Genomic DNA, 20,557 nt, shown 5'->3' on the forward strand with positions numbered 1-20,557 from the left:
GAAGCCACTGCAATGAGAAGACTACACATCGCAGTAAAGAGTAGCCCCTACTCACAACTAGAGAAAGCCCATCTGCAGCAACAGAGACCCAGCAAAGTCAAAATACAAAAATCTTAAGAAAAAAAAGACACAAGACATTTAGTTAGCAAAAGTTCAATCACTAGTTTCATGCAACACAGTATCCATTAATTCCCTAAAATGAATTTATTAAGAGCTCCCTATTTTCTAGGTCCTGCGCATTCTAGGATATATCTTGCCTACCTTTCTTTCATCAAAGGTGAATGTATTTTTGTATATGTATGGCTGTGTCCCTTCGCTGTTCACCTGTAACTATCACAATATTGTTAATCGACTATACCCCAACACAAAATTTAAAAAAAAAAATTTTAAGGTGAATGTATTCTTTGCCTTTATGCTCTCAATCAGCCAAAACTAAAATATTAATGTATAAATACTAACTGAAATTTATAGGGATCAGCACTAAATCTAGAAGACCACTGTGACAGACACATCCATTTGTGTTGCCTGATACCCCTACCCCTTTCTTTTGGTATTAGCCCCATTTTTCTGTGGCAAACTAGTTCTTCCCTCCAACCAATGTTCTTGATACATGCATAAATTACAACGACTCACCTCTACCCTGGTTGGGGAATGGACACATGATCCAATTTATGCCAGATCCTCTCCCCTGCTACCCGACAGCAATCTGATCTTGAGCAGAATGATAGGTGGAAGGAAGCAGTTTGAACTCCCACAGCAACACCCACACACTGAAGAGATTCTTCCATGACCCTTTCATACTAAATTCTCTAGAGCTCTCATGTTCTTCTCTCTGCTTCTCCTTTCAAATGTGGCACCTATCCAGCATTCTTCTAATAAATTATCTTTTTTCTTTCCATTAGCCAAGATCTGTTTTATGACTTGCAATTAAGGAATCCTGACTACCCTCAAATCTCCAATGACTCCATCTAAAAGTGGCTGTGTTGGAGGGAAGGAGGATCCTCTACAAAGCTAGACAGATGATCCAAAAAAAGAAACTATTAGCAGCATGCATTTCAAACAATATTTAACCTTGCTGGTAAACAAATAATGTGCCTAACAAATTTACCTTTCTAAATGAGCACTATCCAGAAGAAATTTTTACAGTGACAGAACTGCTCTATATCTGCACTGTCCATTATGGTAGCCACTCATCACATATGGCTACTGAGCACTTGAAATGTGACTAGCACAACTGTGGAAATTTTTTAAATTTCATTTAATTAAGTTTAAATTTAAATAGCCACATGTAGCTAGTGGTTACATTATTGGTGAGCATAACTCTAAGGAAATAAAGAACACCAGTTTAAATCTATTGTTTTCAGGTGCTCAAGAAAATATTGCTAATGGTAATGAAAACTGAGACAAGTATTTTAAGCAGTCTGGAAATACTTATCAAAAGTCACAGAAAAATTTTCTCTTTGAGCCTAATGAATTTTCCAAATTTATTTGGAAAAAGTCAAAAGAAGGAGAAAAGGACCTAAGAACAAAAGCTGTAGAGTAAGCTGGAATAACTCAAAGATCAGAAAAAAGAATTAAATACATAATTAAGACACAGCTAAATAACATATAGCTTATAAGTATTTTCATATATATCAAACATAGAATTAAGAATATCATGTAAGCAGAAAAGTACAAACAAAAAATACCAGGGGCAAAAAGGTGAACTGGAGGAGAAAATGGCAACCTACTCCAGTATTCTTGCCTGAGAAATTCCAAATTCCAAGGACAGATGAGCTTGACGGGCTACATAGAGTCCATGAGGTCTTAAGAGTTGGACACGACTTAGTAACTAAACCACCACCAAAAAGGTGAATAAACATGTTAATATGCCAAAATTATCTTCATGTCTGAAGAAACTATAACTAATATAAAAATATAGAGTCCCAAAGAGACATTTAATAGCAGTATTTAGAAGTATGGGCTTCCCTGGTGGCTCAGTAGTAAAGAATCTCCCTGTAATACAGGAGACGTGGACTCTATCCCTGGGTTGGGAAGATCCCCTAGAGAAGGAAATGGCAACTTGCTCCAGTATTCTTGCCTGGGAAATATCATGGACAGAGAAGCCTGACAGGCTACAGTCTACGGGATCACAAGAGTCAAACATGACCTAGCAACTAAACAGAAGCTTAGAAGTATACACTTTAAACTACTTTATAATTTTTCTAGATGACACTGAATAGTTCTTTCATTAAATTACTAGTTATTTTTAAATGATATTTTGTTGTCTCTTAAATTACTACTTAATTGAATTAATAATTAAATATTTGTTTAATCAAATTATTATTTTCTCTCCTTTTTAAATCACTATTTTATTGAGCACAAATTTAATGAAAAATATCTAGAGGCCTAAACAAGTAACCATCCCCCTAATTAGAAAACCATGGAGCTTTACAGAGAACTAGGATGGAATTTAGCAAACTTAGAGCTATGTATGGGGCATTCTTGAATTCTCTAATGCTTCCTAAACATTGTGTCCGATGATCCTACCTATGTGCTACGATAGTGCCTCCAGCCTACCATCTTTAATAGCACTTTATACATGAAAGGATTGGAAAGCACCATCTTAAAGAATCACAGAGTCCTCTCCTCAAAGCCTAGTTCAGTCTACTGCCTAGGAGCTGGAAATATAGTCAACTCAACCACTATATGTTTCTCTAGCAATTCTATTTTCAAAGGTTCTAAATTTTACCCAACCCAACTAATACACTAATAATACAAAAACAAATAAACTTTAAGAGAAAATATACATAAGAGGTTATTTTTTAGAAGGTATTAATAGCTGAAAACTCCTTAACCAGTTTATTTCTTTAAAACATTCTTATTGTTTTTTTTCATATACAAACTAATCTTTCATATATCGTTATAATCTGTGTAATTTAGTGCTTGAGTGAGTTTACAACCAGAATGAAGTGCTCAAAAACTAGTCCTTTCAAATGAAACACTACCTTGTTGATGCTGTAACACTATTTGGTTCCAGGATGTTTTTAGTCATCCTTAATTGTACCACCTCTGGCATGTCATCTGATTTTCCTGCACCCTCTTCTGGAAGTTCTTCTATATGTTCCAGCTTTTCATCTTCTTCTTCCTCAGAAAGTTCATTAACCTATATAAATAAGAGGAAACTGAGAATTAAAATTTAATGAAACTGTTAACTGATATCTAAAACATACTATTCTAAGAAAAATTTAAACACAACTCATTTTCAGCTTCATTTCCTAAGACCAATTTCCCTTACAAAGTATCTGCCAACTTCTCCACATTAGAGTAAAATTTCAAACCAAACATAATATTTTAAAGCAGAAGGTAATGATTATATTAGTATATCACTAGGAATATAAATAAGACTGCAAACTATGAAAAAGCATGCACACTATAGTTAATTAACATTTATTTAAAAAGCTTCATTTCCTAACCAACCAGATTTGTAAATCTAAGAGCTACAACAAAGACTTCAATTGACCTCTCCAATTTCCAAGTGCACTGTACAAGTGATTTTAATACAGAATAAGTGTGGGAAAAAAGGGCACAGAAATTTTTCCTTAAGGTCTTAACTATGTTTTAGAAAATGACGGCTAACTTCTAAATGGTTCAGACTCAACTCTTCATGTAGAAACTGGACCTTACAACAAGGAAGAATTCACTATTTTTACCATGAAGCACAAGTCAAGGTTATAATTCTCTTTCTGGCAGGGGCTATAAAACATTTTCTATCATCAAATTGGCTATATAAGTAAATAATCATTCTAATTAAAAAGAAACAAATATCTGAGAAGGAAAACCAACAAAATATTTTCAAATGAAAAACATTTATTAAGCTATCCCACAGAAGAAACTAGCCATAAAGTCATACCATTTTTTATAAATTAATACTAGTCATTAAAAACGTTAAACAGTAAACATAAATAGTTCTGTCCACTCTAGCCAAATGGGCTGACAATACCTAGAATAAGTTCACTGCTACATGTAATACTGGTGTTTTTCCTGACAGGCAAATACATTTGCTACAAGACTCTCAGAAACGAAAACTTAATTCAGAAAGTAATTATACTTTGATACTCTACCAACTCCTAATCAACAAGTACTGAAAATCGTTGGCCTAAATGGTTATTGGAAAAGGGCATGGCAACCCACTCCAGTATTCTTGCCTGGAGAATCCCTTGGACAAAGGAGCCTAGTGGGCTACAGTCCATGGGGTCGCAAAGAGTCGGACACGACTGAGCGACTAACACACACACAGAAATGGTTAACTGAGAAGTTAGATTTATACAGAAAGGTGAAAATTTCAAATGACAGGTCAGTTTTTAAACTGGATGAAATGGAAAGTTACTCTCTTTCTTTATCCATGTATTTAATAAATTACTTAAAATCAAGAATGTATTTAATTAATATCTACTTGATAATCCAGGGAAGAAAAAAACTGGCAAGAAAATACTGTTCTCAGGTTTGAGTAAAAGAGTAGAAGGCTGCAAAAAAAAAAAGTAAGGTGACTATTTAAACTGAGGATAGATAACTATTCAGTACACACATTTTTGGTTCAGAAGTACTGCAATTTTAATGTTACATCACCGATTTTAGAAATCAGTTTGTCTACAGTCAATAGCTCTTTCCATTAAAACTTCACACTGAATTATAATAAATATATATTTGATTCAATAAGCTTTATGTAAATTAATAGGTATTTCCTAACATTTTCACCAGTAACCATCAACTAAGACAGGGCATGAACACAATCTATTGCCTATGGGTTTTTCTTCTCATTCCCCCACCCCTCACCCCAGGCCTTCTAGTGTAATTTCTTGCAGTAAAAATTCATTAAATTGGTTTGCGTAAGAGTAAAAATTAGATTAAAATGCTCCATCACCCCATAACTTAGCTTCAAAAGTTCTTCTTGATCCTCTTCTTATCAATTTGACCTTCTGCTTATCAATACTCTATTCTGTTCATAAGTTATTCTGAACCTACCCTATACAGGCACCTGACTCAACTTCACTTATGGAAAACCCTCAGCCATACTTACATCTCTTCCTTCTTTGACTGCTGTAATTCCCTTCTCTAGGACCTCGTGAAATGCCTGCTCTCCAGACTCCAGCTTGTGGAGAACGCTGCTACCTGCCTTCTCAAATGTATAAAGAAACATAATTATCACCTACATCTTCAAACCACTCTACTGGATTTGCAATCATTTAAGGATCCCATACACAGAATCTGTTCTCTGACTCTGGGTCATTACTCAAACACTCCTTATTCAACATCTCCAATCAGATGAGACCTCTCATACTATTTAAAAAAAAAAAAAATTACTACCTTGAAAAAGACCTAATGGCCAAATATTTGCATTAATGGGATGAAACTGTAAAAGTAGAGAGTGCTAAATAAGCTTTGCTTTCCTCATATATCAAAATCAGGGGGAAAATCAATGCACTGCCAGGACAGGCCAGGTCTGCGCACCTCTTTATGTATGTGGATAACAAATTAGCAGCATTTAAGTTATAACAACTTTAAAATGCAACCAAACGGTGCTGAGTTTGAGGAGATTTTACTTTCACTCAGATCTGTTCAATTCAGCTTCACAAGTCAAATATGAAAAATATGAAATCTACCTTAAAAAAGAAACTTCAGAAATCTGTACTATTGAAATCCAGTTATAATTCAAACTGTGAGAAAAATAGACAAGACAATAGATTCTGGTGATTAGCAACATGAGCCAAGATAAGTGATATACCTTGTTGTCTCTCAGGACTCACTACGCTACCCTGTTTACTGAGCATATTCTGTTCAATATGCTAATATCCTTTTTTCTATTCACAGTCAAATCTGCAGAATTCAACATTATTTCCAGGTGTTAACTGACCACAACTATTTAACATAAAACACAATATATTTTGAGTCAGTTTTTACAGTGCTTAAAAAAATACAGAAATATAAATGCAATATATGTGAGCTATGAATATATTTCAGTTTACGTAAGAAAGCTGCAGGATAATAGAAATATCAGAGAATTATACCACAATGTAAAACGTAATCAAGATATACCCTGCAGACTTTAGAAGAGTCAAGATATAAACTTTAAATCAAATTGGTATCATCAGTTTCTTATAAATCAAATCATCTCAGAAAAGCAGAAAATGAGTAACACAAATATATGTATGTTGTTTCATTTTCAGCAGCCATTAACTTTATTTTAAAAAATTAACTGCTGAACTAAAATGAAAAGAAAGGTGGCACACCGAATCCCCCAAAGATGAGTTCATATGGATATCAAAAAGCATTAAACATTTAAGGCACATATATTCATTTGTCCTCTTCTTGTCATTTTCTTTTCAGCAAAAATAATTTTGAACAGCTGTGTTAGTTCTTTATTTTAATTAAGTTTCTTAAGTCACATACTGTATAGTTGGAAACCTTCAAAAAAATATGCCAAAAGTTCCATGGAGCACTGTTTCAGGCTACAAATTCTACTGACTTGATTTATCTCACAAATACATATATAACATATATACATATATATGTGTGTGTAAACATATGTATTCATCCTTAGTTTATACATGGTAAATTATAATTTGACATCTTTTACTGTTTTCTTAACAGTTTCTGATACTGGAAAAGAGAGAGGAGAGTAAGAAAGGAAAGGAAGGAAGAAGAAGAGGGAAGGAAAGTCAGACAATGGTAAAAATGGTTACATGAAGAAAATATTAATAATTTAAGGAACCGACCTACAGCTAACTAATCAATGACCAAGAAGACAAGACTAAACAATGGAGAAATGGCAAATTCTCCAATAAGTGGTGTTGAGAAAATCAGACAGCTACATGTAAAAGAATGAAATTAGAACATTCTCTAACACCACACACAAAAATAAACTCAAAATGGATTAAAGACCTAAATATAAGACTGGATACTATAAAACTCTTAGAGGAAAGCATAGGCAGACACTCTCTGACACATATTGTAACAATATCTTTTTGGCTTCATTTCTGAGAGTAAAAACAAAAATAAATGAGACCTAATTAAACTTACCATAAACAAAACAAAAAGACAACCTACAGAATGGGGGGAAAAATACTTACAACCAATGCAACTCACAAGGGATTAATTTCCAAAATATACAAACAGCCCACACAGTACAATTAAAAAAAAAAACCAATGGGCAGAAGATCTAAACAGACATCTCTCCAGAGAGGACATATGATGGCCAAAAGGCACATGAAAAACTGTTCAAAATCACTAATTATTAGAGAAATGCAAATCAAAACCACAAGGAGGTATTAACCTCACTCCAGTCAGAATGGTCACCATCAAAAAGTCTACAAAAAATAAATGCTGGAGAGGGTATGGAGAAAAAGCAACCCTCCTACACTCTTGGTGGGAATGTAAATTGGGGCAGCCACTATGGAAAACAGTATGGAGGTTCCTTACAAAACTAACAATAGAGTCGCATGTGATCCAGCAGTCCCACTCTTGGGCATGTATCTGAAAAAGACAAAAATTCTAATTTGAAAAAATACATGCACCCCAGTATTCCCAGCAGCACTATTTACAACAGCCAAAATATGGAAGCAATCTAAATGTTCACTGACAGATGAATGGATAAAGAAGATACGATTGATACATATATACACACGTGACTGATACATATACACACACAATGGAATATTACTCAGCAATAAAAAAGAATGAAATAATACCATTTGCAGTAATATGGATGGACTTAAAAGATCATACTAAGGGAAGTAAGCCAGAAAGAGAAAGACAAGTATCATGTGATATCACTTATATGTGGAATCTTAAAAAAAATAGATATTTATAAAATAGATCCATAGACATAGAAAACAAACTTCCAAAGGTGGTGGTGGGGCAGATACATTAGGAGTTTGGGATAATTGTGTACCACTACTATATAGCACAGGAAACTATACTCAATACTTCGTAATGATTTATGAGAGAAAAGAACCTGAAAAAGGATAGCTACATAACTGAATGTGTAATATGTATAACTGAATCACTATGTTATACATCCGAAACTAACACAAACCTAAGGAAAGTATAATTCACAATTACTGAAAAGACTTATCTATAAAAGTTCACAACAGTATAGAAACCCTTTTAAATAAAAGCTGGGCTACCTAGGATATAAAACTCCTAACTCAACATAATCAAAGCCAACACCTATAAGAATGAATGAAAATCTGTATGATAAACATTCAAGAGATGCTGCTTTATAGTTTAAGAACAAATGAAGGGAAGTAATCCACTGTCCATCAATAAATAGCATAACTATATAATTTATCATCTAAACTTGGATACATTTGAAAGTGAAAAGGGAAGCTACTAAAATAACAATAATTTATCATTTTATTATATTCTTTTATTGTAATTTTTATTATTTCTAAAAATTACATTAGAAAGCAAATATAAACTACGATGCCTCTGAGAAAACCAGGATGTGCTATCACCATTTCAAGTGGATACAGATACTATGAATCAGATAAATCATATGCTACATTCATACAACAGAGAACTTATACAGATATTAAAAAAAAAAGACTATGTTCTTTACATTTCAATAAAAGATCTCCAAGATACATTGTCAAATGATTAAAAAAGAACAACGTGTAGAATAGTATGTAAAGTATGCTACTTTCCATAAAAAATAAAATATTAAATTAAAAATATAAAAATACTAAGAAGGAATATTTACTTACATTTGCATAAAGAAATTCTGGAAAAACACATTAAAAAACCACTGAGAGGGAGAGGATGGGCAAAGGTAAAAATAGGACATTTTACTATATATTTTACCTTATTTATTTTTAACCAGGTGAATTATTAGTTATTTTTAAAAAGGTAGCAGCCCTACCCACACTCAAAACATAAATAACTCAAAATATAAATAGGTTTTAATATAAAAGTTTGCTTGACAAATCATTTCACTTAAGTACACAAGAAAGAATTCCAGACAAACCTAAAGCATGAATTCTAAACCTGAGAAGTCTGGATTAATGTGGCTTTATAGTCAATAACAATTACTCAGAATCAATATTCTCACTTCATAAAGAAAAAATGAATGAGGACCCTTTTGTAGTCTCAACCATTAAGGCATAATGGTAACAACAAAATATACTGTTGAGAAATGGGTTTTAATATTCAAGAGCCACAAAATTTAAAACATCTACAACCTAAACTATTACTCTCCTGATGCTTCCCTAATGGGAATTAATATGATAATGGTTACATTGCTGCACTGACTTGCTACTTCAATCAAATAAACATTTTTAAAAGTTTGTGTCAACTTTATATACCACCTTTCCCTCTACCTTCTAATTCTCAACCTTTGCCTACATTCCTCTATGCTAGCAATTTCTTTGCAAAAACAAAAACACACTACTCTTACAAAATAAACAATGCTTAATTTAACAAAAGAAAAACACAAGAAAATCCACAAAAGCTCTAGCGTATCTCTGGTTTCGATTCCTTTTCCATATCCCAAATTGACAAGAAGTTGTTCAGAAAAAAAATCACATTCATATACTACATAGAAATATCACCTATGATAATGTATAATAACCAAGAAAATTATGTCCAGTTTAGTACTTAAAAATTCCACCTAAGTTTGGGCCAAGCCTTTAAGAGCATATTCTTTCGCAAATGAAAAAAACCTCCCTCCAAGTAGAATATTTAAAATATTCTCACCTGTTCAGTAATTGAACTCAAATCATTAGATGAAAAATCTTCCTCTTCATTCTCAAAAAACTCATAGTAATTTTCCAGAAGTCCAGCCATTATCCTGCTTACTATTTCTTGTTCTTTCAGATCTTCCACATCTGTGTAAATACTAAATGAAAAGTCCAAATTGAATTGAGAGTCCTTAAATCCATCACAGATAAAGTCTGAAGAAACCGAGCCACTGTATAGACCTGAGTGATTCATGACACCATTCTGTGCCTCGGTTTTCCCATCTGTAAAGCCAACCTAATTTGTACCTTGTTCACAGAAATGCTGGGAGGATTAAACAGCTCTACTATAAAAAATAATGGTTCATCAAGCAACCTATGACCCTTGGGAGACAGTATAATGATTCTATTTCACAAATATGTTTTTTAATCAAACAAAAATTTGTGAAAAACTTACTGGAAGACATCTGGACCAAAGACAGCAGCCAAAGAGTTTGCTGACCAGATTTCTTCATGGTGTGATGCTACATTGGCTAAAAATCTACACAGGAACTTTAACAAACTGTAATTAACAGGTGGAAGCTGTTGCAAGAGGAACCTCAACTTTCTTCCAAACTCATCTTCATTATTATAATCTATAAAACATAATGACAGGGTTTTTTCTTAATGAAGTAAAAGCAAAGCTCAGATATTCTGCCAGATTCACATTACTCCACCTACATCACCAGTTTACTATAACAATTCAAAACCTCTTCACTTCCTCTACTAGAGGCCAAATGCCTTAGGGCTTTGCATTTCATTTATTAAGTGGAAGAAGTGGAGAAGGAATGCAACCCCTCAACTGTTGGAGGATGTTTTCTTCATCTATTATTCACTGGCTCCAATCCTAGAGCTTATTTTAATTTTCAACATACTGTCTTTTGCATGACTGTACATGTGTTTCCAAATTAGTGCCAACTCTAAGAAGTCAAAATGTACTCGTCAATATCAGTCAACACCAACCACTAGTCAGCAAAAATGAGAAGCAATTTAACCAGCTAACAGTATCAGAATGAAAGAAAAAACAAGGAAGAAACAGAGTAAAAAACAGAATTCTTCTAACATTCTGCAAAGGACAATTAAATACATTCTGAAAAGGACAATTAAATTCAACAATATCAACAGAACTATCAATAAATTTAGGATGCATTCCAGGACTTCCCTGGCAATGGAGTGGTTAAGACTCTCGGCTTCCAATGCAAGGGGTTTGATCTCTGGTCACGGAACTAAGATCCTACAAGCTGCATAATGCAGCCAAAAAAAACACAAATTATTCTTCTCGGTTTACCAAGTGAATTTTCAACTACCACAAGACAGGTCCTGTGTTTAGGTCAATGAGTTTTCATTAACAGAAATTAGGTCTGTATCAACCCACTGACTGGTGAGGGTCCCAACGAGGAGAAGAAATTTCTCAGAGGTACCTCAAAATGTAATTAATTGGTCTAATAGGGAAAATTAACCCAATTATCTTTCATTCTGTATTTTTCTTGAGGTCCTTAAAATTAATTTAAAAATAATTATTGGAAAAACTATTGGTAAAAGGTTATGATCATGATATTGGTCATCTCTACAAAATAACACAACACTAAGAAGTTAATAGAAACAGCTATGGTCATATGAGCTTCACTTAAAATTTAAAATGCAACCAGTAACAATTCTTCTACATTTCATGATATTATCAACTGCCCAGGTACTCTGTCTTTATAACTGGTTGGAACAGTCCCTGAATGAATGTTTTTTTGAATATTTGTGACTATGAAAGTGTGAAAGTGTTAGTCTGTTAGTTGCTCAGTTGCATCTAACTCTTTGAGACCCCATGGACTGCAGCCTGCCAAGCTCCTCTGTCCATGAAATTCTCCAGGCAAGAATACTGCACTGGGCAGCCATTCCCTTCTCCAAGGGGTCTTCCTGACCCAGGAATCAAACCCACATCTCCCACACTGAAGGCAGATTCTTTACCATCTGGGCCACCGAAATTTTTAACAACCTAAATGTAGCAGAAAAGGATTATTTAAGAAAAACCATGTATATCAACTCAAAAATATATGCATCAATTAATATTATTAATACGATGACTACATCAACACTGACAAATTCTACATAACATTCTCTTTAGCTATGTAACATACTCTTGTATTTATTTTATCATTTAACTCTCCTTATGCCCCTTCAGAATTTTAGCTCTATGAAGACAGTTTTGTTCACTTCTGCATTCCCAGAATCTAAAACGGTGCCTGGCACACAGTAGGGGGTTCAATAAAAATTAGTTGAAGAAGCTGAATAAATACACAGTAACTGAAACAAGATGTTGCACTACTAAAACATTTGATTTGACGGGGTCATAAGATTGTGGGCTACACTGCTTTTGCCTGAAATACTGTTTAAAATGCTGCTTTATTAGTGAACATTTCCAGTATTCAAAAAAGTACTCAAAAATATTTACATCTACCAGGTTGCTTCTAAAGTCTTCAAACAAGGCAGAGCAGCGTGTGTGTGTATGTATTAAAAACATATCTGCTTAAACTATTTTTCCTTTTGAGCCTACTTCCTAGTTAAATGTGTATGTGTATGTGTCAAAAACATATCTGCTTTAACTTTTTTTTTCCTTTTAAGCCTGCTGCTGCTGCTGCTAAGTTGCTTCAGTCGTGTCTGACTCTGTGCGACCCCAAAGACAGCAGCCCACCAGGCTCCCCCATGCCTGCGATACTCCAGGCAAGAACACTGGAGTGGGTTGCCATTTCCTTCTCAAATGCATGAAAGTGAAAAGTGAAAGTGAAAGTGAAGTCGTGTCTGACTCTTAGCGATCCCATGGACTGCAGCCTACCAGGCTCCTCCATCCATGGGATTTTCCAAGCAAGAGTACCGGATTGGGTTGCCATTTTAAGCCTACTTCCTAGTTAAATCATAACCAGGAAAAATATATGTACATATCAAAGAAGATTCCCCTGACTAGGAAATCTTTTAAGCATTGTTAACAGGTTTTTTTTTAAATGTAACAACAAATTCACAGAACTGTGAATTGTGTTTTCTACCAAAATATGATGTATAAACAACTGGACAAACTATCATGAGCTAAACCAATGGTTGATAACATTGACAATGAATGGAATGACTGTCATAACCTGGGGGAAAGAGGTACCAGTGGACAGAGTCCAGGGATTCTACTGAATATCTCAAAATTCAAGGATAGCCCCTATACTAAAGAATAACCTAGCCCAAAGTATCAGGAGTACCAAGGTTGTGAAATATTGGTCTAAATTAAAGATCAAACCACATCACACCACACCACACCACACCACACCACACCACATCACTTTGCAATGTCCAGCTGCCACAGAAAATGAAAACCACTCTTTAAAAAACAAAAAAACACCAACTCAAATGCAACCGGAAAAATGCTCCCTCCGTGACCTTAAAAGCACTAATTTCATCTATTTGTGAACATCAATTAAAATATTAATGTAAGAGTTACCTATGATAAACGGAGAGAATTTTGTCCAGAGACCCAGACAACTTCCCAAATGATTAAAGGATGAACGAATAGATTTTATTACAACAGAAATACAAGTATCACCTCAAGTACCACACCTATCTGCATAGCTATTAAAAAGATGGGTGTCTTATATGGGTGTGTGTACATGCATGTGTGTGTATATGGGTGTGTGCTAATGGTTATGTACATGTGCAACAGAGGAGAAAGGTGGTTTTCTGAAAACAGGCCAAAAGCATTTCTGCACGTCTTAAGTTCCTTCACAAGTGAATACTGACATAGAATAATTAGTAAGATATACACTGTAACTCCATAAGTAACACAGTACATGATACTGTCATCCTGTTAAACGAGTAAATGTAGGAGTGAAAATGACAATCTCACTGACAGAACAGCTTCTGACTGATAGCATCAATGAGAGGCAGTAACTTTATTATCACTAAATCTTATTCCACTTATTCATTTATAAATTTTCAGTCAAAACTGAAAGATTATCAGATTCTTAGAACTTTAAAAGACCTGTCTACAATTCTATAACACAGGGAAAATGGAATCCTATCATTATAAAAACAAAATGAATGCCTCTAAGACATAAAAAGAGCTCAAAAAACTCTTAACACATCAGTTTCATTATATATATTTAATGGGTACAAAAATGCTTATTAGGTGACTCAATATAAGCATTTGAAAAAATACCTACTTCCAAGAAAAGAAATTTGAAATACATTCAGAAATTCAAAACAAAAATAATATTTCTTGGGACAAAAAAAGAAAATTACACTTTGAAAAAAGGTGACAATATTGATACTTAATTCTGAAACCTATTCTTTGATCCAGGTGGCATAATAAAGAAACAAAACTGAATCAGGCTAACCATTCCTGAATAAATCAAGTATAAAATGAGCTCTATCATCTAGCTGTATAGAGAAAAACATACATAAGAGGATCATAAATTATCTTTGTATTGACTTTTAACACATATATAAGAGCCATCTATTAACTTAGGCTTGCTTTTAAATTAAAAAAAAATAGTAATAAATTTAAGAAAAAATAAAATGGAAAAATACTCTCAAAAGGAAATCCTCTTCTTCTAACCATACACAACTTACGGATATATACAAACAAAATATCCAGCTCTCACAGCAAGTAGGGATTAAGTAAGCAGTTATAATTTCTTACTATCACTGAATTTCTCTAGAAGTTCCATTTCAAAAAATTTAAGAGATTCCACAATACAAAGAAAAGCCAGAAAAAATATACAGAGTGAAGTAAGTCAGAAAGAAAAACACCAATACAGTATACTAACACATACATATGGAATTTAGAAAGATGGTTAACGATAACCCTATATGCGAGACAGCAAAAGAGACACAGATGTATAGAACAGTCTTTTGGACTCTGTGGGAGAAGGTAAGGGTGGGATGATTTGAGAGAATAGCACTGAAACATGTATATTATCATATGTGAAATAGATCACCAGTCCAGGTTCAATGCATGAGACAGGGTACTCAGGGCTGATGCACTGGGATGACCTAGAGGGATGGGATGGGGAGGGATGTGGGAGGGGGGCTCAGGATGGGGAACACATGTATACCCATGGTTGGTTCATATCGATGTATGGCAAAAACCACTACAATACTGTAAAGTAATTAGCCTCCAACTAAAATTAATAAATTAAAAAAAAATACAAAGAAATGGATAATACAGTTGATCCCTAAACAATACAGGGGTTGGGGTGCCAACCCTCCACACCATTGAAAAGTCATGTATAACATTACAGCAGGTCCACCAAGTCCACGGTTCCCCATGTGTCGACTCAACCAACTGTAGGTCATGTAGTACCATAGTACAAATTTATTGAAAAAACATGTAAGTTCAAACCCATGTTGTTCAAGAGTCAACTGTATTACATGTCAACTTCATAAATTTTCCTATGTAATGAAACACATCACACTATTATATACACATGAACACCATTTGGCTCAAGAAACAGAAGCATCTCATCGCTTCTTGGTTCTTTTACCTTTCTGCATACCTCTAGGTTTATTTTTCTTGTCCGTCCCAGATAAGCCCTATTTTTAGTCACCACCAAAAAACTAACCCAACAGAGACAAATGAATTTCTTTATCTGGTTTGCAATCTGATGTCCAATTTGATATTTTATCATGGGGTAGCAAAGAATTGGACACAACTGAGAGACTTTCACTTTCCTTCAGGCATCCAAGAACAAGTTTTAGGTATAGTCCAAACTTAGAATCAAAGCTGTCTTCTGGTTTTTGCTGCTGCTGCTGCTGCTGCTGCTGCTAAGTCACTTCAGTCATGTCCAACTCTGTGCGACCCCATAGACGGCAGCCCACCAGGCTCCACCATCCCTGGGATTCTCCAGGCAAGAACACTGGAGTGGGTTGCCATTCCCTTCTCCAATGCATGAAAGTGAAAAGGGAAAGTAAAGTCGCTCAGTCGTGTCTGACCCTCAGCAACCCCATGGACTGCAGCCTTCCAGGCTCCTCCATCCATGGGATTTTCCAGGCAAGAGTACTGGAGTGGGGTGCCACTGCCTTCTCCGGGTTTTTGCTAGAATATTCAATCAAGCCAAGGATAAGCATAGGAACATCGCCACTAACCAACATCACTGGCCATTATGGGGCCTTCTGCCACACATCTTTTTTTGTCGTTGTTCCTTCCTTTCTCTCTCTCTGTTCTTGTCTCCTGCTTTTCCTCCTTCTCATCTTATATTTAAGGCTCACTAAAACCTATCATAAAAAGTTAATAGCACCACAGGAATCTAAGAGGTTGCCATTCCTTTAACTAGACAATACAGCCCCAAAGAGCATGTGTATTCAAATGGGAACTTAAGAAATTATTCTCAGAATTACTATAATTACTGCTTACATGTCAAGATTTCTAAAAGATAAAAGATTTCGAAATTAAATGTTAAGTGATTGATTGGTAAGATTCAGATTATGTTACCTTGAGAAAGTTGCATCAAGTGAATATGCAAACTGCCAGGGATAACAGGTTCAGGAAGTTCTTGAAGGAAAAACCTAAGAAGACTAATAGCTGAGGGAACATCTGCTTCCTTAACCAAATCCACCTCTTCTCCACTGTCGTATCTCTGCCGAAGCCACTCCACTGTCTCAGCATTTCCATTGACTTGAAAAAGTCCTTGTTGCTCCAGACCTCCTACATTAGTTCAAGGCAAAAATTAAGTAAGTTTCAACTACCATATATATTCATTCTCCAGTGAACTTAAAATATTCGTACTTTCAGAAAGCCATTCTTGTATCCCCTGATAGGGCTGAACAGCTTCAAATCACACATCTAAAATCACACACTGTCTCTGTCTTGAAGGATACTGTACTTTATTCCACCCTCTTATATTCGTTAAAAAATATTCTTATCATCCCTCCCACTAAAATATGCTCTAAATCAGGCATATCTGAATATATGACTTTAAGTGAAAGACACACTTAAAAAAAAGAATTTCCATCAGTTTTCCCCACAATATTTTAGACACTGAGTACTGAGGAAAAAAATAATCCAAGGTCAAAATGGGATAAGTTGTGTCTATTAAAACAAAGGCTAGCCCTCAAAGTAAGGAAATATATACCATGTTCCTCAATATAGTCCACTACATGGCGGACTATGAACGGAACCTCATTGTCTGGATGTCCTCCCTGCTGCAGCTCATCAAGTGGAATTCCAAATATTTTGTTAGCAAGAACGGAGTTGCAGTTACTCAAGGAAGGGGAGGAGCTCTTCCTCATATCTTTTTTGCAGCCAGAAATCAAAGCTGTCTTTTCTGCCAAATGAAAGGGGAAAAAAAAAAAAAAGACTATAATGATTAACTGGTGGCAATATGACTAAATACATTAAAGAAGAAGGCTTTACACCTAAAGGTGTTCTTATCTATTAAATATCTTCCAGTTACCAGGCCCATAGTGTGTTCTACAATTAAAGCTCAATACAATCATCTAAACATTTTCTCTACTATGTGAAGTCAGTTCTGAATGCTCCCTTTAGTGAATGTTGCTCAGTCGTGTCCGACTCTTTGCGATTCCATACAGTCCATGGAATTCTCCAGGCCAAAATACTGGGGTGGGTAGCCTTTCCCTTCTCCAGGGGATCCGCCCAACCTAGGGATCGAATCCAGGTCTCTCACATTGCAGGCAGATTCTTTACCAGCTGAGTCACCAGGGTAGCCCAAGAATACTGGCGTGGGTACCCTACCCCTTCTCCAGCAGATCTTCCCAACCTAGGAATCAAACTGGGATCTCATGCACTGCAGGCAGATTCTTTACCAGCTGAGCCACCAGGGAAGCCAATACTAATGCCATGCCATGACTGCCTATTTATCAAACAATGGCAAAACTGATCACTGAACTTCGCAATGGATATTAATGTCTCAAAGACAAATTAAGGGGCAAATTTTGCACCAATAAGACCTTACTGACCAAGCTTAATAATGACACAAGTAAAAGGTCAAACCTAATCATTTCTGGACTCTGGTATATGAAGCTCATCTAACCACTCAATTCATAAGCAACCTAACAGGAGAGAATCTTTTTTTTTATATGATAGGCTAGTAAGAACAAGATTAACTAGTTCTTATTTCTACATGACAGAGCAGCCATAAACATTTCCTTTATAAACAAAGGAAATTCTTCAGCTCTAGGCATCTACCTTTAATGAGAATGTTCTTTTATCAATCCTGCTGCTTCATAGTTATTCAAAAGAAAAACTTCCACAGTCTGTCTAGTTCAGTAGAAATAAATTATTCATCTTAACTCTGTAGGACTTGTGATCAATAAAAAATCAGTGGGCAAAAACAATGTTTCCAATTTCTGAATCATCAAAGAACAAATAATCTCAATAAATGTTCATTTTCTAAAATATTCATTTATGGGAATTCCCTGGTGGTCCAGTGGTTACGACTCTGTGCTTTCATTGCTGAGGGCATGGTTTCAATCCTTGGTCCGGAAACTAAGATCCCACAACCCACGTAGCATGGCCAAAGGAATAAAAAATAAAAACGAAATAAAAATTTATTACTTTATATGGATAAAGGAAAGAAAAACTTTTTTCAAAAGTTGATAATCAACAAAAAGACACCAACTGAGCTTTTTTCATCACCCCAGAAACACAATGCCTTTCACACTACAAGAGAAAGATAAGAGCAAAACAAAAAAAAAAGCTCAATATTCTAAAAGTTTACACAAATAAATGTATATGTATATGTCCATATGTATAAAAGGTAAACCCAGGAGAACAAATGAAACTTATAGAAATAGTAAAAATTAACTTAGGGACAGCAAAATGCCATAAATGTAAACAGTTTCAGACAAGCAAAATCCATTCTTTACCACATCTGATGTCAGCTAATAACTACAAAACCTGAACTTAACAATTCAATAGCAGCAATAGGAAATTAATTCTAAAATCTCTGTGGATATATAAGCATGGGATAATTACTATTGTGAAAACTTACCTTTGAGTACTTAAACACCTAAGTTTAAAAAATGGTTTCTGCACCAGCTACCCTCACTGAGCAAGCATTCTTTTGTCATTTATGGCTGTTTGAGATTATGGCAGAAGATCAGCCTATAGTTCCTCATTGAAGAAACGCAGAACTCGATCAGTACTTCAGCAGTTAATCTAGAAGAGAAAACAAAAAAAAAAATTCTTTTAATTTCCTATAACATCTTTAACTGTGAGAAGAGACTAGAATAAGCAGTGAATCTATTCAGGAAGGACACTGAAAGAAAAAAAGCATTCTTCTGCCTAGAAAAAAATCTGCCTGAAAGGGATTTCCCTGGTAGTCCAGTGGCTAAGACTGCAAGCTCCCAATGCAGGGAGCCTGGATACAGTCCCTGGTCAGGGAATTAGATACCACATGCCACAACTAAGACCTGATGCAACCACATAGATAAATAATTTTTTTAAAAAATCTGTCTGAGAACAAGAGGCAAAATCTTACACAAAGTTTCAAATTATGATGGCTAACCTGGGTATGAATCTTTCTGCTAAAGATAAACAAATGCATTGCACAGGATAATCTTTGACAGCACACACCTTCAGGGATTACACCATTCTCATAATACATTTTTCCTCAATGGACCCTTCATTTGTGCACACACCCACACGCGCATCCCACCCAGTCCTATTCCATCCTTACTCATACACTCAGAGCTAAACATGGAAGCACTTTTAGATCAGAGTGAGACATGAGTTTATACTTGGTATCACACTTACATACTTTACTTTGTATACAAGGAACATTCTGTTATCCAGAATACAGTAGTACACACCTTCTAATTTGAAGAGGCAATAGCGCATGTTGGAAAAGAGGAGTTTCCCAACTAGAACTAGAAAGTGCATATGCAACGTGTATACACAGCACTAGAAAGGTGCATATTCAAGTATCAGCTCTGTAAATGTGATCCTGAACAGCTTCCATGTCGCTAAGCCTAGGTTTCCTTATATAAAAAAATACCTACATGTTACATTTTACTGAGAAAATCCATGCATGCCTTAGAAAGAAACTCAATTTCTTTCTCTTCTTTACATACTGTTAAAAGGCCAGCAAAAGAGGCTGTGGAGAGACAGAAGGACAGGGAAAACCTGCTGGCAAGGTGTTTAATATTTGGTCTCATCATCTTCTGTAAATTCTAATAATCTATGTAAAATCTTCTAATAAGCTCAGTACACTACAGGTCCCTGCTCAAGAGGGGTTCAGGTAAGCAGAAGAGTATTATCATATAGTGTGGTTTTCAAAAATGTGTTAACAGTAACATATACCTCCAGGAGGAACATTAAAAACGGAGGGGAAGGAAAACCACATTCCCACAACAAATGTTTAGTAGATGATTACTTCCAAAACTTCCTGAAATGCCTGCTAAAACATGTAGTCTCTTCCATGAAAAACAACTTCAAAGTTATATAAGATCTTTTAGAGAGATTAACTTCAGGGACAAGACGTCTAATAACCAACCAACCCTCCTCTGTGATTTCATAAAACTACAATGAGCAATGAAATCAAGTGTATTTTGTATAACCACACTTGCTAAATCATGGTGCTAGATGCAACACATATATTTTACCAACTGCAACCACTAAACAAAACATTTCACCTTAAGACAGCTCATTTACCCCTCTTTTTTATTCAAAGTATTCACGTAAAAACTGGTTGCCCCTAGAGAAAATCTATTAGTAAATAGCCTGATTAATTCTGAGTAACTCTCAAAAAGGTTTCATGGCCACAGTCAACTATTTTATAACCTACATAATTTCAAACTTTTAAATCAGAAGAAAAGTA

At 35.0% G+C, this 20,557-nt stretch overlaps 1 protein-coding gene across 14 annotated transcripts in view; it reads right to left on the reverse strand.

The window, feature by feature from the left end:
• The window catches only part of FAM13B (family with sequence similarity 13 member B), a 111,719-nt gene that overhangs the window by 81,629 nt on the left and 9,533 nt on the right, over window positions 1-20,557 (reverse strand). For 5 of the 14 annotated variants that reach the window (XR_011257316.1, XM_069592125.1, XM_069592122.1 and 2 more), the window contains exons 2-7: window positions 18,731-18,897; window positions 16,853-17,044; window positions 16,213-16,425; window positions 10,171-10,348; window positions 9,733-9,874; window positions 2,988-3,145 (exon numbers count right to left, since the gene is read on the reverse strand). Coding sequence is in view for 13 of the 14 variants with exons in the window: in XM_069592125.1 (XP_069448226.1) it covers window positions 2,988-3,145; window positions 9,733-9,874; window positions 10,171-10,348; window positions 16,213-16,425; window positions 16,853-17,009 (848 nt within the window). In the remaining variant the exon portion in view is untranslated. Of the gene's footprint in view, window positions 1-2,987; window positions 3,146-5,059; window positions 5,159-7,458; window positions 7,507-9,732; window positions 9,875-10,170; window positions 10,349-16,212; window positions 16,426-16,852; window positions 17,045-18,730; window positions 18,898-20,557 lie in introns of those variants that run through there. The other 9 variants (XM_069592123.1, XM_069592117.1, XM_069592120.1 and 6 more) reach the window with 3 other exon arrangements.

The sequence above is a fragment of the Ovis canadensis genome, chromosome 5 (genome assembly GCF_042477335.2).
Source record: "Ovis canadensis isolate MfBH-ARS-UI-01 breed Bighorn chromosome 5, ARS-UI_OviCan_v2, whole genome shotgun sequence".
Classification (NCBI taxonomy): domain Eukaryota; kingdom Metazoa; phylum Chordata; class Mammalia; order Artiodactyla; family Bovidae; genus Ovis; species Ovis canadensis.